At 42.3% G+C, this 23,789-nt stretch overlaps 3 protein-coding genes across 3 annotated transcripts; 2 read left to right on the plus strand and 1 right to left on the minus strand.

The window, feature by feature from the left end:
* The first annotated feature begins 708 nt into the window (after positions 1 to 708).
* Positions 709 to 4,478, plus strand: LOC116177466. Its single transcript, XM_031496453.1, has 2 exons — positions 709 to 4,336; positions 4,387 to 4,478. The coding sequence occupies exons 1-2, from the start codon at positions 3,590 to 3,592 to the stop codon at positions 4,390 to 4,392; spliced, it is 753 nt and encodes a 250-aa protein (XP_031352313.1). The 5' UTR covers positions 709 to 3,589; the 3' UTR covers positions 4,393 to 4,478.
* Positions 2,188 to 3,590, plus strand: LOC116176137. The gene is made up of 2 exons (XM_031494611.1): positions 2,188 to 3,487; positions 3,574 to 3,590. Exons 1-2 carry the CDS (start codon positions 2,188 to 2,190, stop codon positions 3,588 to 3,590), a joined length of 1,317 nt encoding a protein of 438 aa, XP_031350471.1.
* A 3,602-nt stretch (positions 4,479 to 8,080) lies between the features above and the next one.
* LOC116176138 lies at positions 8,081 to 9,331 on the minus strand. Its single transcript, XM_031494612.1, has one exon. It carries the CDS (start codon positions 9,329 to 9,331, stop codon positions 8,081 to 8,083), a length of 1,251 nt encoding a protein of 416 aa, XP_031350472.1.
* Between the last annotated feature and the right edge of the window lie 14,458 nt (positions 9,332 to 23,789).

Raw genomic sequence — 23,789 nt, forward strand, 5'->3', positions numbered from 1 at the left:
CAAGGATGAATAATTGCAGGCGCCCGTTCTAAAGTTACAGGGGAGGCGCGAGCGGCAGCTCACAGAAATATGCAATTTTTAGTTATTGTATAAAAATATTTATTGAAAAAATGACCGTATGCATTTTTGAATAAAATTCTTTCTCAGTTAGACCCCTATTTGCATCGCTAAACAAAGATTTAGAAACATATTTTTATATACACCATTTCATGCGGGAGTTTCACATGCCGTGCAATTAATAGACGCAAATCTATACCTTCCCCGTTTAACGTCCCCAAAAACCAAACAAAAATTACAATAAATGAAAATGCCGCATAGAGTGTCTCCGGAGGGCATAAGCATGATTAAAAATTAATTTCTCCATGTCTCTCTCATCGAAACTTCATACTGTTTAATAATTACACAATTACTATTCTGCAACCGGGTGGTTGTTGTCAAAACTAAGGAGCTTACCTGAACTAAATGAAGGTTAAAGGTGATGACTCATAGAACATTCTGAGAAGTGAGAACAAAGGAGGCACTCTTCTTGGAAAAAACCATGACTCATAGGATGGTAATATAAAGACACCCGTGAACCCTCAGTTCAAACAGATAAACGTGTGCAAGTCGCACATCTGTGCAGTGACATTGCAACGTAACAGGCGTGTGCAAATATGGTATCATCCGGTAGGATTAATGAGCACTCGGATCGTAAATCTGACACGGGAGTGTATTTCTTTATTAAAACATAGGGATGAGATTGTTCGTCATTTATCAATTTTACGTGATAATGTTTCCATAGTAGAAAAAGCTCTTAGTAATAAAATATATAATAAAAAGGAAAATCCGGCTAGATTAGAATCAAATTTGGCACTTCTTAAATATTATGCATTGCTTCTAGAGAAAAAGCTAAGTAACGTTCAAGGTGGTGGATTAGGTAATGGTAATGTGCGTCCTCTAATCTGGCGCTCAGTGCACTCCTGTTTTAAATCTCGCCTTTTAACTGGTATAATTGTGAATTTCGAATACAAAGACCCGTTAATTTTTTTGCAAAAGGCTTACGATATTTTCACTGAAAAGGTAAGCGTTATGTCACGTAAGTCAATGTTAAAAGTAAACGTCGCTCTTGTATGTAGTTTCATTAATCCTCAAAATCTCGATGTCACTTTGAAAACGTTCGCAACGAAAAATTTGATTATTGACGGGGGAACTGATTTGCGCGAGTGTTATGTCAATGAAGTGATCGATAGGTTACAGAATAAGCTTTCATTATATCAGGAAGAAGGGTCCGGGTTCGCTTTACAGGAAATACACAATTTAAAAGTAAACATAAACAAATACGTTCCCATAAGGGGCGGTATTTCAACTTTCATTAAAACGCCAGAATTTATCGCTCGAAAGCATGCGGTTATTAATGTAAAAAATAATGACGAATTTTGCTTTCTTTGGGCAATAGTTTCGGCTTTGTATCCGGCGAACAATCATGTAGATAGGGTGTCAAAATATCCTCATTTCGATACCGTGTTAAATCGTGGCAATATTCAATTCCCCATTAAGCTTAATGATGTAAAGAAGTTTGAGAAATTGAACAATCTCTCTATTAATTTGTACTGTGTCGAAAAGCAGCGTGTTATGCCATTCATGGTGAGTAGCAACCGCAATGCTCCTCGCACCGTAAATTTATTAGTATTATCTTCCAAAGACAGTCCGCGAACTCATTACCATTTTGCTTGGATTAAAAATATGTCGGCCTTATTATCTTCGCAACTATCGAAGTGGGGTCATAAGAAATTTTTTTGCAATGTATGCTTAAACCATTTCTCCTCCAGCGCCCTTCTTGCGAAACACTCTACCTACTGTCAGCAAATAAACGAGTGCGCTGCTAGGGTACCAAACGAAACAGAGAAATATTTAGAATTTGCGCATTACGCGTACAAGGAGAAGGTCCCGTTCGCTATTTACGCTGACCTTGAAAGCATTCTAGTTAAATGCGATGGCGATCTTGGCAACTACGATGATTGTACGAAATTATTCCAGAAACACATACCCTTTAGTATCGCGTTCTATCTGAAATGTTCATACGATGAGTCTCTTTCAACATTTTCATTGTACCGGGGCGCAGACTGCATTCAATGGTTTATTAAACAATTAGGGGACATTGCAGTTTGGACGAATACAATTTTTAACAACCCAGTTCCCATGGAGACGATGAGTGATGAACAGCGCAAAGATTTCGAGAATGCCACGCACTGTCACATTTGTGAAAAACCTTTCGTGGATGGGGACATTCGCTGTAGGGACCATAATCATAAGGGCAGAGGTCTGTATAGGGGCGCTTCACACTCTCGGTGCAACATAAACTACCAAGATAGCACCGTAATTCCCGTCGTATTTCATAATCTAAGCGGTTACGATGCGCATTTTTTTATTCGAGAACTATCCACTGGTTTACCGGGCCACATAACATTGCTCCCATTAAACAAAGAAAAGTACATCTCTTTTACAAAATACGTGGACAATACAAAAATTTCTTTTCGATTTATCGACTCGTTCCGATTTATGAGTAGTAGTATTGATAAATTATCAGCGTACTTGGGTGACGAACAGAAAACTATCACTAAATCCTATAGTCGTAACGACACCGAGTTCAATCTGCTAACGAGAAAAGGTGTTTTCCCCTACGAATATTTGGATTGTTGGGAAAAGCTAGATGAGACCGCTTTACCGCCAAAGGATGCATTTTTTAGTCATTTACATAACGAGGACATTACTGACGAAGAGTACGAGCACGCTTCAAACGTGTGGCGCGTATTTTCCATTCAAACCTTAGGTCAATACTCCGATCCTTACTTAAAAACGGACGTGCTTCTTTTGGCCGATATTTTCGAAACTTTCCGAATCACTTGCATGCAAACGTATCAGCTGGATCCTTTGCACTATTACACGGCTCCAGGGCTCGCATTTGACGCCATGTTAAAAATTACGGGTGTTAAACTGGAACTTTTAACCGATATCGATCAAATTCTTTTCATCGAGAGTGGAACTCGAGGCGGTGTAACTCAGTGTAGTACTCGATATGCTAAAGCGAACAATAAATATATGTTAAGCGGATACGATCCCAACCTCCCTACGAACTACTTAATGTACTTGGACGTAAACTCGCTTTATGGGCGCACAATGTGTGAGCCGCTTCCATGCGGAGAATTTTCGTTTGTAGAAAACTTTGAAACGCTAGACATATTAAATCATCCAGACGATTCGGACATTGGCTACATTCTAGAATGCGATTTTGACTATCCCAATCATATTCATAAGACCCACAGTCAGCTGCCATTGGCTCCCGAACATAGAATTCCCCCAGGCTCGAAATTAAAGAAACTATTGCTGACATTATACGCGAAACGTAACTACGTCGTCCATTATCGGAATTTAAAGTTGTACGTCCGACACGGATTAAAATTAGTGAAAATACATCACGTCTTACGTTTCAAGCAATCGCCGTGGCTACGTACGTACGTTGATTTAAATGCGACCATGAGAAAGCAAGCAAAAAACGAATTCGAAATACACTTTTTCAAATTGATGGGTCAACAGTGTGTTTGGGAAATTAATGGGGAACGTAAGGAAATATAAAGATGTACGTCTCGTATCTCGCTACGAGGGAAGATATGGAGCAATGGCGTGCATTGCAAAACCAAATTTTCATAGTTGCACCTTATTTGATAACGATATGGTCATTATTGAAATGAATCGATTAGAGGTGTTCCTCAACAAACCGATATATGTGGGTTTTGCGGTTCTAGACATTTCCAAAACGTTCCTTTACAATTTCCATTACGATTACGTACTGCCTAAATTCCAAAATAACGCTAAACTCTTATACACCGATACCGACAGTCTGATTTACTCGTTCACCAACGTACCCGACATATACGAGTCGATGATAAAGGAGGATATACATCTATTCGATACGTCCAGTTATGAGCGCGATAACGTTTTTGGAATACCGCTAGTGAATAAAAAGGTTCCCGGTCTAATGAAGGACGAAAGCAATGGCAAAATTATGCTGGAATTTGTTGGTCTTCGCGCTAAAATGTACGCTTATCGCGTAGATACAAAAGATGTAGTTAAAAAATCTAAGGGATCAACTGCAGCGAGTATTAAGACAATCACCATAGATGATTACAAGAACTCACTGTTTAATGCCGACATTATAAAGAGTCATCAGCACCTCATCAGATCGAAAAAGCATTCTGTATTTACAATCAAACAGAATAAAGTGGTCCTTAGTCCGCACGACGATAAGCGGATTATTCAACCAGACTGCATTAACACTCTTCCTTGGGGCTACGAGCAGGTAGTGTATCGGGAGTGAGAAGCTGAAAAATTAATTTTTTATAATTGTAGCTGTAAGCTGAACCAGTGCAACGATCCAGGAGCTTTCATTGTAAATATCTATTTATCAAATGTATATTTATGGAAAATAAAATAGCACCTGCATATATAGAGTTTTATTTAAGCATCAACACTAGATGCAGTAGATAGGTTATGAGAATTCCTTAAACGTAACAATAAAAAAAAAACACTCTAAAATATTTGTTTTTATTTATAAAAAAAAATTACAATATTAAACTATATCATTTTTATCGATCCAAGATTTTTCTTCTAAGCCCCACCACTTCACATAAACTTTATCCTTCTTCCGGCGGAGTATTTTTTCAACCAAATATACATCTGAATATTTGGCCTTTTGCAACTCTTGCTCATAAAATCCACCCAAAATCGGTTTTCCATTCATGTCTTCCAATAAGTACGTCACCGGATTGGTTATTCGTACTTTTACAATTTTGAATAGTTCGCTAGACCAGTTGGGTGTGTAGCCCTTCGCAAATATACATTTAAATTTGCTAATTCGAACAACATCGCCAACATTAAAACGATATCTCTTGTTGAAGAGCTTGATGTGGCGGTAGGCGTCCAGCTTTGTATCGGCCTTCACTTCGATCGGTTTCATCCCCGTTGTTCGATGTTTACGATTATTGTACTCGCTCGTGATCGATTCGATTGCATCTATCCATACATATTTTCCACGTAAACTAAACTGCCGGTACAAGGGGTTTTTTATACTTCTTATAACCCTCTCGGCCAGTGCAGCCTTTTTCGTACTGTACGTGGAATAGTGATTAATGCGTTCTTGCATCATCAATTTGGCGAATGATTTGTTATAGAATTCCTTCCCGGCATCGGTCTGTAGATTTTTCGGTCTGCGTCTCGTAGATTTGAAAATAGCCTGTACGGCTTTTGTCACCTCCTCACCCGTTTTAGTCTTCAACCCTCGCGTCCATAGATATTTTGAAAAACAATCGATAACTACCAATATGTATTTGTAGCCTTTATTCTCTTTTGCGTAAGGTATAAATTCGGCTAGATCTGCTTGCCAAAGATCATCGAAGCCTTTAATGATGGTACGTCTACGGGGGAAGTTTTTGCGCGCCGCTTTGTGTAACTCGTTCACCACCTGCTGCATCCTCTATTAGTTTATGTAGAGTTGCTTTGACCGCCTTCAACTCTTCCTCTAGTGCCTCCACGTAATTACGAAGACCGTCTACAGGTACTTTCGCAATCTGCATGTAATACATGAAGTATCCTCTATTTATGGCATCGCCATCGTCTACTGGATCGGCCACATTCATCAAACGATTTCCATTGAGATCCAGTCTTGTTGATAGGTAATGTTGTAAGGTTAGAGCATCATGACGTTCAATAGGATCCTCAACATTACTTAGTCTCTTACGTTCCACATTTATAGTATCGTCGGTAATGGAAAATTTTGTCTTTAGCAATTTTCCAAATTGAGCATGGGTATGAGAACGTCCGAATTTATCCATGATGAATGTAGGCGGGGAAGACGGAAATGGGGTATTTATACTAGTTGACGTAAAAATCGCTGCGTGGGCTTTTGTATGTAACCCTCCTCGTACAGCTCTTCCACGATTGATATTATATCATTTTTTACTCCTGTGTTGCCTGCCATTTTTTCACCCCATAAAACCTCTAGGTCTCTAATCAATTCATGCACGCTATTCCAGTATTTGAATTCGATCGGCCGGTCGAGTTCCTTGAATAGAGTAATACCGCTTCCCGATTTCGCACGCCCCCTATTCGCCGCTTCCTCCTCCTTTAGTAGAGGCTTTATTATAAGCGTATACTTTTTGCTCTTATTGCCACGAATCTGTTCTGTGGGGTCGTAATTGCGCCGTGCGACATGAGTTGCTATTATTATCTGCTTATAGTTACTTCTATCCTGCTTGGATACTAGCGATTCATCCGGTTCATTCATGATGATAAGTTCGTATAGCCCCGCAGTACCTTTGTACCGGTTCCCGTTAATGACCAAATCTTCGTCATCTATCGTCACCTCAGTCTTGCCCATTCTCCACTTATCCGTTTCGACATTATAATGAATTCCAAAGGTGGTGTCAATTGCATTACTCGTATCTCTTATCATGCGCTCAACGTATATACGTGGTAGGTGTTTGTATTGTTCCAAAAAGGCTTGCGAACCTTGCATATCAAGTAATGAAGCAGATGATTCTGATGCAATAGAGGACTCGTCTTCTTCTTCCTCCAGTTGATGCTCTCCTATCACTGTACTCTGTAGAAATGATGGCGGCTGTCTCAATGATGGAGTAGCCGTGGGGTGAAAAGGTCTAACCATAGGACTAATATCAGTTGGCGGATATTTTTGAAAGTAGGGAAGTCTAGCCAGCGGACTGATCTCGGTAAGGGAAGAGGGCCTTCGTCTCACTCGCGAGTAATAAGGTATCGCAGGAGTCGTACGTTGGTGTGGTGACTTTCTTTTTACAGGAGATTGACGTTTTTTAGGGGGTGATGTAAATACTTCGTCCTCTGATGGCTCCTCCTTTTTCGTTTCTATAACCGATGATGACGGCGGTTCGATTTTCTTTACGATCTGAGCTAGCGGTTGAATTAGCGGTTTATACGTTCGTACAAATTCCACTTCTTTAATAAAACGATCCGCTTTGAGACGATTGTACTTTTGCTGTATCGCTTTACGCGCCTGAACTATTCGTCGTTTCAAGGCCATCTCCTTATTATCCATGATCAACGGAACAGGTAAACCGATATCAAATGAACAGATCAACTGGAACAGGGTCTGTTCCCCCCAATAAAGCTGTTAAGCTGTTCAGCGGTTAAAGCTGTTCAGCTGTTAGTTAAAGCCGTTCAGCTGTTAAGCTGTTAGAGGTATTAAAGCTGTTAAAAGCTGGTAAAGCTGTTAAAGCTGTTACAGTTGAACTGAACAATAAACATGTTTTCATGGTATTATATAGTGATCGAAGCCTTTCCTGAAACGACCGTTTTGCACATCCGCATCCTTATTTATCACCATAAACCCATACGGGGTTCGCCAGCTTTCCGAACACATCTCTCGAAACAGCTGCATGGTTATTATGGGTGCGACATGATCTTCATAAATATGTCGCAAATTCAAGTCGTCCTGTTCGAATAGGACAATTCAGTTGGCATTATCTCTAATCAATTGTTTAGGAATTTTAGAATACGTCTGACCCAAGTAGAAACAATCGATGGCGTTATGCCTGCCCATTGAAAAGTACGCTCTAATATTATCCTGTTTTTCACAAGCGATATCGTCAAAGATAAAAACCGAATTAGGTTTGGCAGCACTGGGCTCCATAATGTCCGCGTTCTTGTTGAATGTGAAGCAGCCAATATCCTTCATTGGTTGTAAAATTTCCCCCAAAACCCTATATTTGTCCTGATTCAGCGATTTGGAATAGACGTACACGTGTTTGAAGCGAAGACCATTAGGTTCAGTTAGCAGACTGAGCATCGTATTCGTTTTACCACAATTGGACGGTCCACAAATGAGACATCTTACGCTGTTTGGAAGTAATACGCCATGGGTTTTTTTGTGGTCCACATTTGGCGTCGTGTCGAGATTTTGAACGAGCAGCTTTTGCTTCTGAATCACTACCTTCATTTTGGGGTCGCGGTTGAAATAAGACTACGAACATTTTTTATCATTACATTTTATTTATACATTTTAAATAAATACAAATTATAGTTTCTTCACTTCCCCGGTCAGAGGATTGTATTGAATTAGTGCGTCGTGCAGGATCAGACAATAGGCAACCGTTCCCGCCTCGAAGGCCTCCATCGACTCCATTTCCAACTTAACATCTACCGTCGAATGCTTCAGAGATTCGTTTTGCTTTGAACAGTCCAGCACAAAGATGGGGCAACTTTTAAAATACAAATAGTCAAAGAGGGCGTCTTGATGCTCATCTTTCGAGTAATAATCGCGCCGAAAGTTTAAATAGTTTTGATATGCAATGATGTATTTGTTGGCATTAAAATCTAAATGCATCGCTTCGTACGGATAACTTTCCGAGTTGAGATGCAGTTTTAAATTTCGAATATTGATGTTATCGAAATTGGCGGCTCTTGCTTCGTGTGAAAACTTTTTACCGCTTCGTTGAAATGCCACAATTATCCATCGTGGTTTCTCTAGTTGAGTTGAAGTTTTGATTGGCCATATATCCGACTGTGCCTGTTTTAAAGCGGGCAATTCGTACAGTTCCCATTGACGAAATGGCATTGTGATTATAGCATCCTTATTGATGCGTTCGTATAGGCTAATTTTGGCGCTATCGCTAACGGTCACGTGAGGAACTTTCCATTGAATTTTTGTTAATGTTATTGTTGCATCGTCGGCGGTACCGATGTAGCAATTGGCATCGCTTCTAGCACGAATTAATACCAATTCTTGTCGCATGTTTACGATAACCTGTCGATAGTCCTCCATGCATCCGAATATGTGTTTTAGCGGAATGCAAACAGCGAAATGCTTCTCCTTGTTGCTCTTATTGAAATCTACTTGAAGGGATTCATCGGTGGGGGACCATCCCAAATGTTTGAGACCTTTGCTTTCAGTAGACGTATACGATACGTATCCCTTCAGTGAGGATGTAATACCAGGATTCCTGCATACATCCACTTTCTGACCACCCAACTCATAGCGGATTTCTTCGAAAAGGAATGGCGCGAAATTGTTTGTTAGGTTGCATGTCTTTACGATGGCGCCCTCTCCTTCCGGTTGACTCCATTCAATTTTTCCTTCCAAGTACAAAAAACTGTCGTAGGTGGCGCTTATCAGCTCTTGATTTTGAATTAATATTCGTATTTCACTGGAAAGTCCGTAATCCGAAGATCCTCCGTATGGAAGATAGGTGTGAATATCGGATTTAACAATCGTTTCGTCAAAGTGTACGCTTTGAAAGACGTTTAACGAGTCTGCTGCCGCCGCCATTTTGCACTTTCAGGCCAATGGATTCCAAGAAATATTTTTCTACTGGCGTTAATGTGCTCGGGCTCTGTCTCGATTGAGAATAACTCGATTTCCGGTCACCTTGTTTATTTATAGCGTTGAGGAAGGATGGCAAAGGACCTTGATTAATACGTAACCCCATATTCTTTTAACTCTAATCGTACTGTAAACGGTTCACTTTCCCCGAAATCGATCGGTTCACCCTTTTGATTCGTCAACTTTATAGTTATATTGCTAATTCTACTGGTATTTACTTCCAGATATTGAGTATTACTAGGAATTTTATCTAAGCGGTAACCTGGTGGAACGGAAACGTCTATTTCGTAAAGGACCTTAGCGCGATTTCCGTTTCGATAGGATCCCGTAATGAGATTGCACTCTATGTGAATGTTAGTGTGCTTAATGATTTGAATATCTAAAGCAGATGTATGTAGAACGTTCGCTTCCAATATCCTCGATTCAAAACCGAGCATGCGCCCTATGCAGTCTCTTGGAGTGAAATCTATATCAAATTCGCAATTAAGTTCGCACTTGAGCGTATTGTTATTTGCACGTAGACTAAAGCGACTTGTAGGAATGTGAGCTTTTATATACTCGCTTATCTCTTCCAATTCGTAAGCACCATGCGGAATTGTTATTGCCTTGGAGTATATTGAGCTATTTGAATCAGTTTTATAGTAAAACTTATCGTTTCCCGCGTGAATGTTTCTTATGCTGTTACAGCCATAAAACCCCACCATCCCGATAACGTACATTTTCCCCGAAGGAAGTTCAATAGGTGGATAGAAATCGTGACTCGCCGTATTTCCAACACCCTCTATGCTGAACGTCGTCGACATGATTACCGCTACTGCTCGCTTAGTCAGTGTTGCTGTTATTTATACAGAAATTTTAAGCACAGATGGCCGCAATTCGTTGTACCAAATTGTTGCTCTTGTCCGTAATTATAATAGATTTTACAGTCGCGGAAATACTCGATCACTTCTCGTGGTGGTGGAATATTACCGAAACTATCATAGTACCAAACTCGTCTACCACGTTTTTTGTACGAGACCCAATGAGTACCACGCCCCCTTTGACTGTCTAAATTAATAACCCCGGATTCATTTTTCCATGGCGATATAGGCATATTATCTCGCATAAACACATCCCTAAAGTATGGTACACACCCTTTTGCGTGCTTACGTAGATCTAAATCTGTTAACGGCCGCTTAGGCAATTTTTTGAAGTTTTTTTTTTTTAAATGCAACGCCAAACTGCCTCCCGATTTGTAAGGTTTCAAGTACAGCGCATTGCCACTTTTATTTCCTATAGCGATCGATTCCATCGTGCGATTATGGCGTGAAGTTTCATCTTGAATTTTACGTGCGTCACGAGATGCATTAACTGCTTTAGCAATGCCTGCCGCGCCGCCGGCTAAAGCTCCCACTGCCGATAAACCGGAGAATAGGGGTATCAAAAATGGTAAAAACCCACCCTGTTTTGGTATGGGAATAACTCTAGGTACGCTTACATTTTTCCTACCACCTAAATTTTTTATGGCCATATTTGCTGCAGTAACAGCTGACTTTATCACATCCGCGGTATTGCCGCTTTTCCTCATTTTCTTAGCAATCGTCCTGCGCAAGTTCAATAAACTACTCTTCTTCTTATTCTTCTTCACTCCCATCCCCAACTTTCGTTTTACCTTCATGATGGTGCCCACTGTAAGAGCCGCTGCTCGTTCCCCTAACTTCGTGTCGGAAGCTTTTAACCGTTCCCAAGCTTTCCGCTCTAGAACCCGATCTGCTCGATGTCGACCTTCCAAGTCTTGGTTATCCCTATAGCTAATGTCGTGCTCTTTACACTGGGCGTCTAGTGGGTTTATGCCGGGATCACCTCGCTTTAGTCTTTTGTCTAGTTTAGTACCAGGACCGCAGTATTGATATCCGGGAAGATGTAGTTCAACTGGAAGTTTGTTTATGAGAGTATTAACCAAGCCCCTCCCATCCGTACACTTCCGCTTCCGATTCAACATTATTGGCATGATACAATGCGGTGGCATATTTATAGGGAAATCTAGGCACAATGAAAATACTAAACTGCAGTAACCGTTTATTGAGGAGGTTGATATATGTGATACATTAAATAAGTAGGTCTATAGTGTAATATTTCCATCATGCACACTGTATTGTGAGAATTTACATTATTCTTATAGTTTAGCACATCTTCAATATCGCGATAGATGAAGTCGTCATCGTCCTCCTCATCCTCGTCACCAGACTCCATTTTACGAAAGTGACGGTAGTTAATCACCTGTTCGATAAAATCTTGATAGAAACAGGACAGAGCGTATGATTCCAGTAAATCAAATCGATAGTTGATTATATGTTTCAAATTAAACAGTTCTTCAATATCGTTCTTTCCCATCGTGCAATATTGAGAGCTGCTGTTGCCACATTGTATTCTTACACTCTTCAACATTTTTTCAGTAGTCCCTTTCACTGACAGGTATAGTAGATGGTGATATTACTATTAAGTGTATCCGAACTTTGATCTCGTTCGACATCTTTCTCTTCGTTCACATTCGACCAATCTATCCATCTTTCGATCTCTTGTGATCGGAAAAATTTCATTTCGAGATATGTTTGCCATTTTAAAAGTGTCACCCAATCTTCCCTTTTCATGAGCATAACACTGCCGCATGCGATGCGAAGGATTGGTTCAAGGTTAAGGTGTGTACTGTAGCCGATTTCAATGTATTTTGAATTATCTAAGCTGTCGAAGAGGGTGTAAGAGGTACAATCGATTAAGTGTTCCTCAATCGCTTTGCTATGCATATTTTCAACTTGAGAAGGTGATGGTGGCGTTGATCCATATCCATTATCACTACAACACCAACACGAGCACGTGAAATAGTTACTATTACAGCTATTTTTCGTCGCCATGGATGATAGTTTCTTTAGTGTATTCATGAGAGAGCGAAGTACACGACGACGACGATCACTCCACAACTGAAGTATTTTTTTCATGGGACATTCATTTTATTTCGAAATGAAAAGACAATTATCTATAATATTATGTTTTATTTACACAACAACAACAACAACACTAATCTATTGTTTACATAAATTTTAAATTGGTCGTTTTTCCCGCTGATCCGATGCTTTCGATGAATACATCCCTAGTCTTCAAGGACTCTTTGAGGACGTTCAGGCGATCGCCTTCCTTGAAGTATTCATAGAATCGTAACGGCAGCACACATTTAAAATTTTCAGTTTCCAATACTATTCGATCACCATATTTTGTATTTATGGTGTCGGCATTCACAATTCTAAACTTCTCCCCCACTTCCAAGTCCTTGGCATTTTTGAATACTTTACAGAATGTACTGTTGTTTAGTGCGTTAAGATCCATTTTCACTGTTTCAATAACACCACTGGACTGATTGAAACCATCGCTACCGCTCACCCTTATATTTCCAACTCGTGACCTTGAAATCTACCGCGATACACTGCCGAACGATGATCCGCTTGTAATACTGGAGAAATTATTGCATGATATTGCTCGATTCTACGTCGGAATCGAACTCTATCGACTGCTACAGTTTCCCATGGACCTTTCCTTGCTGCCCAATAAGCAAAATGCCACGTCACCATTACATATGTTCTATTATTGAATTCATTGAATTTAACACTCTTCACTGGATGCTGAAGATTCATCCTTCCACGCTTGCAACTGTTCACTAAATTGCTCCAACTTTGCATCCCTTAGTTTCCGGATAATACACTCATCACATATTTTATAGCTTAAGTAACTGTCACATATTGCCTCTCCTAACTCATACTTTGCGGCAATAGCTTGACACTCCTCTGGGCTGTATTCACCGCGTCCATATATCGCCTCGTGCTCTGCATCAAATGTTAATGCAGAAAAATGCTGCTTAAGGCGTCTCACGGCCGTCACGAAATCGGTAGCTTTGGTCCATGATTCCTCAGCATATGCCATCCACGACATCTTTAATACATGTACACCTTGTAACGAACATATAGCGGCTTATATAAGCGTCAATCCCCACCACCAGTTATATTTAGAATATAGTGTGATTTAGAATCGGCCGTACACTACCATCGACAAGACCCTCGACTCAGGCGCAAACCAAATTACTTTAGCTCGGACGCAAACCTCCGATACTTTATCTCGAGCGCAAACCTCGACGCCCTTGACGTTAGCACAGGCGCAAACCTCGACCCCCTTGACCTTGACGTTAGCACAGGCGCAAACCTCGCCAGCAGAGTTACAAACCTAGTTACTTTTCTAGTGACTTTTTCGTGTCTAGTGACTTTTTGATTTAGAATCGGCCCCTATATCACTAGCAGAGTTTCAAACCTCACGCCGAGTTTCAAACCTCTCGTGACCTTCTAGTGACTTTGAGCAGAGTTTCAAGCCTACACATGGCCTTCACTTTTGAGACCCCAAATGACCTTGAACACGCGTATGGGAATTTCAATGCAGGACCTGGCCCCAACACCGAGAACAATAACCCATGGGGTGACTAACCCAATGGCTTAGCACACGCGCAGTAGTTCAAATGACCTTGGAATTGGTGCATGCGCAGTAGTATCAAATTTGGAGTTGGCGCATGCGCAGAACTCAAGGTCAAAGTGGTCCAGGATCGGTGTTGCTCTACTACTATCCCGAATCCGAACGGTATGATTAACATAATATTTGAGAAAAGGCGCGCACTTAAGGGATGACTATTAAAATGTAGAGTGTATCTCCAAGCCAGCGAGTGATAATAACGCGGCACAGCTTGAAATCTTGGGATGCTAATGTCGCACACGATGTAAGGTGGCCTGCTGAGAGCAATCAACGCTGCGACGTCTGCGGTTTATATACCGATTTACTTCCTGGGGTTCTTTTTCGAATGATTGTACTCAGGATATCTAATTTGCATGTTTTTCTTTCGCCCTCTGTCATCGGGACGAGTACACTTAAATTGTGCTTCGGGTGCATCCTCCCCTAATTATTTCCCGCTTGCTTTGCAGTTTTTCATTTGTCGCGAAAATTGTGTGTGACCGTGCATGTGGGCGCCCTAGGGCTCGCTCCTTGTTTACCTTTCGTTAGAACGGGGATTGTACATTCATTTCGTGTTCTCATAATGGAGCCTTTTAATGCACAAAGTGTCTTTATTTTATAAAACATTCAATGGGCTTTGGTGCTAATAAGCATAGTTTCATCGTACCATAAGAGTTGGCTCATATTCTGGAATAATAATAATTAAAAATTCCGCCCTTGGTTGGAGTGTCCAATGGGACTCTAAATCTGATAACCATCTCCTTCACCTACTCGTCCGCAACTGTTATACCTTCTTGATTTGCAAGGGCAATAGAACCTTTCAGTACTTTTTGGAAGTCTTGGTTAAGCCCAAGTTAGTGTCCTCCGGATGAGCCATCGTGACAAAAGATCCTCGATATCCTCTTTTGGGGAGTAACTATGTACCTACTTGCTTTTTAATAGTCGTTCCACGTTACAGTGCAGAAGAATTCTAATTCCTGGAAAACTACAAAGAGAGTTTCTTCCGGCACAAGGTTTTCTATTTCATGGGCTGGGGGTTTTGGCCCCTGGTACTGCATCTCCCCCCGAAATGTTTTACTCTTAGACCTCTTGTGTATGGAATGCCCTCCAAAAAAAAAATGATAAGGATAACATTCCCTTCAAAAATCAAAAGTAAACTCACTCTACCTAAATATTGGGCGAGAAAACTACAATAACGGTTTGATCCGGCACAGGATATTCAAATATTCCTTTGCTGGGATGAAGGAATTGGCTGGGGGCACTCGCTGCAAAAATCAGAAGCACCTCATTGTCATAAACAGTTGGAGTGAGCGCGTAGCACTGGGGTGTCCAATACCCCCCATTGCAGAAGGTAGTGGTTATCTTTCCTGGAAAACCACAGTGTCTTCCGGCATTGGGTCATCAAATCTTTTTTTGCTGGGTTGGGGGTATTCGCTGGGGACACTCGCGCCAAAAAATCAGAAGCACCTCACTGTGTTAAACATTTAAAGAGAGAGCGTAGCACAGTGGGGTATAATACCCCCCAGTGCAGGAGATAGTGGTTATCTTTCCTGGAAAACCACAGTCAGTTCCGGCTTGGGGTCCCTTTGCTGGGTTGAGGGTATTCGCTGAGGATATTCGCTTCAAAAATCAGAAGCACCTCATTTTCTTAAACATTTGTAGTGAGCGCGTAGCACTGGGGGATCCAATACCCCCCAGTGCAGAAGGTAGTGGTTAACTTTCCTAGAAAACCACAATTTGTACCAGCATTGGATATCTTTGCTGGGTTGAGAGTATTCTCTGATGATACTCGCTGCAAAAATCAGGAGCACCTCACTTTCTTAAAAATTTGAAGTGGGCGCGTAGCACTGGGGGGTCCCATACCCCCAGTACAGAAGGTAGTGGTTATCTTTCCTGGAAAACCACAGTTTCTTCCGGCATTGGGTCATCAAATCTTCTTTTTCTGGGCTGGGTCTTAAACTTTTGGAGTGAGCGTGTAGCACGGGGGGGGGGGCAATAACCCCCAGTGCAGATGGTAGTGGTTATCTTTCCTGGAAAACCACAGTTTCTTCCGGTATTGGGTCATCAAATCTTCTTTTATTGGGTTGGCGGTATTCGCTGGGGACACTCGCCCCAAAAAAATCAGAAGCGCCTCACTGTCTTAAACATTTGAAGAGAGAGCGTAGCATCGTGGTGTCCAATTCCCCCCAGTGTAGGAGATAGTGGTTATCTTTCTTGGAAAACCACAGTTTCTTCGGGCATTGGTTCATCAAATCGCCCTTTTCTGGACTGGGGATATTCGCTGTGGACACTCACTTAAAAAATCAGAAGCACCTCACTTTGTTAAACGTTTGGAGGGTGCGCGTAGCACCGTAGGGTCCAACACCCCCCAGTGCAGAAGGTAGTGGTTATCTTTCCTGGAAAACCACAATTTCTTCCGGCATTGGTTCATCAAATCGCCCTTTTCTGGACTGGGGATATTCGCTGTGGACACTCACTTAAAAAATCAGAAGCACCTCACTTTGTTAAACGTTTGGAGGGTGCGCGTAGCACCGTAGGGTCCAACACCCCCCAGTGCAGAAGGTAGTGGTTATCTTTCCTGGAAAACCACAATTTCTTCCGGCATTGGTTCATCAAATCGCCCTTTTCTGGACTGGGGATATTCGCTGTGGACACTCACTTAAAAAATCAGAAGCACCTCACTTTGTTAAACGTTTGGAGGGTGCGCGTAGCACCGTAGGGTCCAACACCCCCCAGTGCAGAAGGTAGTGGTTATCTTTCCTGGAAAACCACAATTTCTTCCGGCATTGGTTCATCAAATCGCCCTTTTCTGGACTGGGGATATTCGCTGTGGACACTCACTTAAAAAATCAGAAGCACCTCACTTTGTTAAACGTTTGGAGGGTGCGCGTAGCACCGTAGGGTCCAACACCCCCCAGTGCAGAAGGTAGTGGTTATCTTTCCTGGAAAACCACAATTTCTTCCGGCATTGGTTCATCAAATCGCCCTTTTCTGGACTGGGGATATTCGCTGTGGACACTCACTTAAAAAATCAGAAGCACCTCACTTTGTTAAACATTTGGAGGGTGCGCGTAGCACCGTAGGGTCCAACACCCCCCAGTGCAGAAGATAGTGGTTATCTTTCCTGGAAAACCACAATTTCTTCCGGCATTGGTTCATCAAATCGCCCTTTGCTGGACTGGGGATATTCGCTGTGGACACTCACTTAAAAAATCAGAAGTACCTTACTTTCTTAAACGTTTGGAGGGTGCGCGTGGCACCTTGGGGTCCAATACCCCCCAGTGCAGAAGGTAGTGGTTATCTTTCCTGGAAAACCACAATTTCTTCCGGCATGGGGTCATCAAATCTTTTTTTGCTGGGTTGAGGGTATTCGCTGAGGATACTCGCAAAAATCAGGAGCACCTCACTTTCTTAAACGTTTGGAGTGAGCGCGTAGCACTGGGGGGTCAAATACCCCCCAGTGCAGGAGATAGTGGTTATCTTTCCTGGAAAACCACAGTTTGTTCCAGCATTGGGTCCCTTTGCTGGGTTGAGAGTATTCGCTGAGGATACTCGCTGCAAAAATCAGAAGCACCTCACTTTCTTAAACGTTTGGAGTGAGCGCGTAGCACTGGGGGGTCCAACACCCCCCAGTGCAGAAGGTAGTGGTTATCTTTCCTAGAAAACCACAGTTTGTTCCAGCATTGTGTCCCTTTGCTGGGTTGAGAGTATTCGCTGAGGATACTCGCTGCAAAAATCAGAAGCACCTCACTGTCTTAAACATTTGAAGAGAGAGCGTAGCACCGTGGTGTCCAATACCCCCCAGTGCAGGAGATAGTGGTTATCTTTCCTGGAAAACCACAGTTTGTTCCAGCATTGGGTCCCTTTGCTGGGTTGAGAGTATTCGCTGAGGATACTCGCTGCAAAAATCAGAAGCACCTCACTTTCTTAAACGTTTGGAGTGAGCGCGTAGCACTGGGGGGTCCAACACCCCCCAGTGCAGAAGGTAGTGGTTATCTTTCCTAGAAAACCACAGTTTGTTCCAGCATTGTGTCCCTTTGCTGGGTTGAGAGTATTCGCTGAGGATACTCGCTGCAAAAATCAGAAGCACCTCACTGTCTTAAACATTTGAAGAGAGAGCGTAGCACCGTGGTGTCCAATACCCCCCAGTGCAGGAGATAGTGGTTATCTTTCCTGGAAAACCACAGTTTGTTCCAGCATTGGGTCCCTTTGCTGGGTTGAGAGTATTCGCTGAGGATACTCGCTGCAAAAATCAGAAGCACCTCCCCTTCTTAAACGTTTGGAGTGAGCGCGTAGCACTGGGGGGTTCAACACCCCCCAGTGCAGAAGGTAGTGGTTATCTTTCCTAGAAAACCACAGTTTGTTCCAGCATTGGGTCCCTTTGCTGGGTTGAGAGTATTCGCTGAGGATACTCGCCCCAAAAAATCAGAAGCACCTCACTGTCTTAAACAATTGAAGAGAGACCGTAGCATCGTGGTGTCCAATACCCCCAAGTGCAGGAGATAGTGGTTATCTTTCCTGGAAAACGACAGTTTGTTCCGGCATTGGGTCCCTTTGCTGAGTTGAGGGTATTCGCTGAGGATACTCGCTGCAAAAATCAGAAGCACCTCACTTTCTTAAACGTTTGGATTGAGCGCGTAGCACTGGGGGGTCCAATACCCCCCAGTGCAGAAGGTAGTGGTTATCTTTCCTAGAAAACCACAGTTTGTTCCAGCATTGGGTCCCTTTGCTGGGTTGAGAGTATTCGCTGAGGATACTCGCTGCAAACATCAGAAGCACCTAACTTTCTTAAACGTTTGGAGTGAGCGCGTAGCACTGGGGGGTCCAATACACCCCAGTGCAGAAGGTAGTCTTTCCTAGAAAACCACAGTTTGTTCCAGCATTGGGTCCCTTTGCTGGGTTGAGAGTATTCGCTGAGGATACTCGCTGCAAAAATCAGAAGCACCTCACTTTCTTAAACGTTTGGAGTGAGCGCGTAGCACTGGGGGGTCCAACACCCCCCAGTGCAGAAGGTAGTGGTTATCTTTCCTAGAAAACCACAGTTTGTTCCAGCATTGTGTCCCTTTGCTGGGTTGAGAGTATTCGCTGAGGATACTCGCTGCAAAAATCAGAAGCACCTCACTGTCTTAAACATTTGAAGAGAGAGCGTAGCACCGTGGTGTCCAATACCCCCCAGTGCAGGAGATAGTGGTTATCTTTCCTGGAAAACCACAGTTTGTTCCAGCATTGGGTCCCTTTGCTGGGTTGAGAGTATTCGCTGAGGATACTCGCTGCAAAAATCAGAAGCACCTCACTTTCTTAAACGTTTGGAGTGAGCGCGTAGCACTGGGGGGTCCAACACCCCCCAGGGCAGAAGGTAGTGGTTATCTTTCCTAGAAAACCACAGTTTGTTCCAGCATTGGGTCCCTTTGCTGGGTTGAGAGTATTCGCTGAGGATACTCGCCCCAAAAAATCAGAAGCACCTCACTGTCTTAAACAATTGAAGAGAGACCGTAGCACCGTGGTGTCCAATACCCCCCAGTGCAGGAGATAGTGGTTATCTTTCCTGGAAAACGACAGTTTGTTCCGGCATTGGGTCCCTTTGCTGGGTTGAGGGTATTCGCTGAGGATACTCGCTGCAAAAATCAGAAGCACCTCACTTTCTTAAACGTTTGGATTGAGCGCGTAGCACTGGGGGGTCCAATACACCCCAGTGCAGAAGGTAGTGGTTACCTTTCTTAGAAAACCACAGTTTGTTCCAGCATTGGGTCCCTTTGCTGGGTTGAGGGTATTCGCTGAGAATACTGCAAAAATCAGAAGCACATCACTTTTTGAAACATTTGGTGTGAGGGCGTAGCACTGGGGGGTCCAATCCCCCCCCCCCAGTGCAGAAGGTAGTGTTTATCTTTCCTGGAAAACCACAGTTTCTTCCGGCATTGGGTCATCAAATCTTCTTTTGCTGGGTTGGGGGTATTCGCTGGGGACACCCGCCCCAAAAAATCAGAAGCACCTCACTTTTTGAAACATTTGGTGTGAGGGCGTAGCACTGGGGGGTCCAGTACCCCCCAGTGCAGAACATAGTGGTTATCTTTCATGGAAAACCACAGTTTGTACCGGCATTGGGCCCCCTTGCAGGGATGGGGGTATTCGCTGAGAACAGTCGCTGCAAAAATCCGAAGCACCTCACTTTCTTAAACATTTGGAGTGAGCGCTTAGCACGGGGGGGGGGGGGCAATAACCCCCAGTAGAACCACCTAGTGCTGAAGGTAGTGGTTATCTTTCCTGGAAAACCACAGTCCCTTCCGGCATTGGGTCATGAAACCTTCCTTTGCTGGACTGGGAGTATTGACGGTATTCCATACCCCCAGAACTACATTTTCCCCTAACACTGTTAAAAAAATAATTGATGACAACTATGTGATTCCGTTTAAACGAAATCTTGCACATACAAAAAGGCACGATGGTTTATGTTCTCCAGGTTAATTTATAAGAGTCTGGGCTCCTAAGGACGTTTAAAAGCTATAGCATCGATGCACGTGATTGAAAATGGCGATTTGTGGTGGGTACGCATCATACATTTTCTCCGGTTGGCCAGATGTGTGAAAATCCATTACCCGATGCTTTTCAATTTAGGACCGTTACCAAGAAGTCCAAGACACGGTAGCGAACTCCTTAATTTTGTTCAGAACCTCGGCGAGCTTCCTCTCGATTTTTACGATACCCTGTAGGTCACCGAGGTCACTTTCGAACTCGAGAAACCGATTCCAAATGTCCCTGAAACGAGGCGTGCTGTTACCGCGAAAATGGCGCCCGAGCACAGAGGCCATTACACCGACGAAGACGCGGTACTTGGAGCGGGGATCTTCTCGTACACTTTTGAAAATGTTCCTCGCCATCCTGATACCCTCGGCGCGGCACGTAGGCCTGCAACGATCAGCGCGATTAGACGAGTCAGGACCTATAGACCGTCGACCAACCCTCCCGAAAGATGCATGGAGCAGAAAGGCCTAAGGGTCAGCTTCAGATTTGGACAAGTGGCAATCAAAGCTAAAGGATCTAACAAGCCTTATGCCAGAACCAGAGGCCATGCATCCAATCACCCAATCAAATCAAAAGTTTATTGTGCGTCACTATCCAACAAAACCATGCCTTTATTCTTATAGGCTATTGCTTAATGATTTAATGACAGTGAACTTTATTGAGATTCTGGAACAATCACAAAACTTTTGAAAATCTTGTGAATGGTTTAGGATACATTAACCACGCGGTGCAACTCCGTAACATGTAATACTTCGATAATAAAAGCCTTTTCATTTCCAGAGCGCTTTTAAAATTAAACATGCACTTGTAGCTTGTATGGAATCATTTTGTAAAGCAGCGCACTCCTTTTCAGTGCATTTCAATGCGGCCGCCCTCTCTAAGCGCACATTTCGATGAATTTACATGTTGTAGCTTTAATAAATTTTTAATACCGACCGCCGCGTACACAATTATTTAACCAACAATGGATCAAGCGATCCGTTGTGTACTTTAATGCAAAGTGAAATCTATCATGGCCACTACTCGTTTTACAAAAATGTTTTAGCATACGCCGCGCGTAATTAAAATTTTTCTACTCGGCCAACCAAAAGTTATACAAATGCATATAATGTTTAATTTCGAATCTCAACCGAGCGTTTAAAATTTATGTGAAGTGCTGGCCGCATTTGAAGCGCGATTTAAACTTTCAGAATTAATCCCGGATTTAGTTGCATCGTACCCGATGCACTATTTGTAAAGGACCGCTAAGTCCCTGTCCTTCCTGGGGATATGCCTAAACCGCAGTCGCTCTGTTCAGACCACGAAGGAAAAACTCCGATTCTTTTAATAATAAATATTTGAATTGAACCAACAAAGGAACTAACACGAACATTTCGAAATCGTGTAAAACCTGAAAATCATTAGGGGATCATTTGGAACCCCTTTAGCGCCTCTTTTTAACATTCTCCCAGTAATTTCTTCAGAATCTTCCCGTTCCCAAGCACCTTTTCCAGAGTTTATGGTCCCTTCCTACATCTTTCCAATCATCTTTGTGTTCTTTCTAGACCCGATCGAAGTTTCTGGTCCCTTTTTGTAAACCTCTAAATTTGATTTGTAAACCCCGTAATAAATGTTGTAAAATTCCTCCGTTAGATGTCTCCTGCCGTCGTCCGAATTCTTTGAAAATAAATGTTTAGTTCCCACTTGTTTGTACTCCTTGTATTTCACAAAAAGAAACTTTCCCAGTCACGATAGCAGTCCGTCTAATTCACCATTACTTTCTCGCAAGACCTGGTAATTTTTACTTAGTTTTGACCTGACACAGTCTCCCGTAATGGCCGAAAGATTCAACTGGCTCCCTGATAAGGGTTGTTTGAATCACGCGGAAGATTCCTATTAAAGTACGTATGTCAAGTACATCGTAGGGGTGAGGGGGGGGGGGGTGGAACTAGTTTTATCCTTCATGGTACTCTAATGAAAGGTCTCAACGAAAGGAATTAATTTATACCTCGGCCTTTATAATTACACATTGTAATTAATCAAATTAAATTAAAGTATAAAGAAGTTACGCATTCACAATTAAATTAAGATAAATCACTTCCAACTCAAACGGAAGCTGACTAAACGGGACGGACGGACTCGAGCGCCACCAAGGGTTGCGAACATGCGCATGGACAAGGTTTGGCGACGGATACCACAGACAACAAGTCGCAGAAACGATCTCTAGAGATCTTGCGAGCGGCGGCTTCTGGCGAAGAATCTGAAAGAAGAATTACGACACGCGGACACGGACACACTAGGAACAAAGCGCAAATTAATTACCGGTAGCTAACGGAAATAAAATGTAGGAAAGCAAAACAATATCTTAATTCATTAATAAAGCAAAAAGTAGCAAAGATGACACCCTGCAATTAATCGTAGCGGTAGAAATTAATGTGCAAGAAAAAGCAAAGGCGGTAAATACGATGCGGTAAATAAATAAATTGACAGAAAATCTCAAATGTCTTAGATCGATTATTTATATACGAATATACGAAAATGCAAAAGGCAAAAGATCTCCTCTAAACAATACTTTACCTTTTATAAAATTATCACGATTTGATCGGACGCTGTTCTGCATCTCATTTAATCAGCTACCGCTGATTACACTTATTTAATTGACCGGATAATATTTCTAAATTCATAATTTCAATTAACTTCGATTATCTCTTGGAATTTTTCGGTGCACGCAAAAGGTTTCCTATCAAACGGATACCGGGGTAAACCTGGATGGTCTTGCAGTTTTAATGCTCGGTTTAAATTGTCATATGGAACTAAAACCTGCTAATAATGACTTAAAGGATCTGAGATTCTAAAAGTTGTCACGCTTTCGGACGCAACAATGGTAATTGAAATATCTCGACGGGAACGGCTGCAAACGGCACATTATAGACAGCTTTTGTTTACGGTAACGGTGGCTGAGATTGGTCACGTATTCTTCCGGAACATTGTTCTGGATTTAAAGAGGAGTTAAACGGCATTGCTTAAATGACATTTTGTGGGCTGTTTAGACTTTTGCAGATCGTTTGATACGATTCATCAAAATATTCTATTAGCAATACCGAAGCCGAACTCTACGCCTCTATCCACATATTATTATTATCACCAGTTGCATGATGATCATATGCAGTTATAATGTGCATTTTCTAAATATGAGTTAAAATTTGTCATAATTTAGTTTCATGGTCATCAAAGGTCAATCACTCTATTTTTTTGGTGTCATATTTCATTTACACAAACAATGTCATTTTTTTGTGGTTATATTAAAACGATTTACCAAAATTAGATGATACCTAAGGGGTTCCTCTAAACTGGCGAGGGGGGAGGGGTACATTTAATCACATTG

Source organism: Photinus pyralis, unplaced genomic scaffold, assembly GCF_008802855.1.
Source record: "Photinus pyralis isolate 1611_PpyrPB1 unplaced genomic scaffold, Ppyr1.3 Ppyr1.4_LG7, whole genome shotgun sequence".
NCBI lineage: Eukaryota > Metazoa > Arthropoda > Insecta > Coleoptera > Lampyridae > Photinus > Photinus pyralis.

What these genes read in the sequence shown, in the direction of transcription:
- LOC116176137 (XM_031494611.1), top strand. Translation starts at nt 2,188, where the DNA reads ATGAGTGATGAACAGCGCAAAGATTTCGAGAATGCCACGCACTGTCAC.
- LOC116177466 (XM_031496453.1), top strand. Translation starts at nt 3,590, where the DNA reads ATGGGGAACGTAAGGAAATATAAAGATGTACGTCTCGTATCTCGCTAC.
- LOC116176138 (XM_031494612.1), bottom strand. Translation starts at nt 9,331, where the DNA reads ATGGCGGCGGCAGCAGACTCGTTAAACGTCTTTCAAAGCGTACACTTT.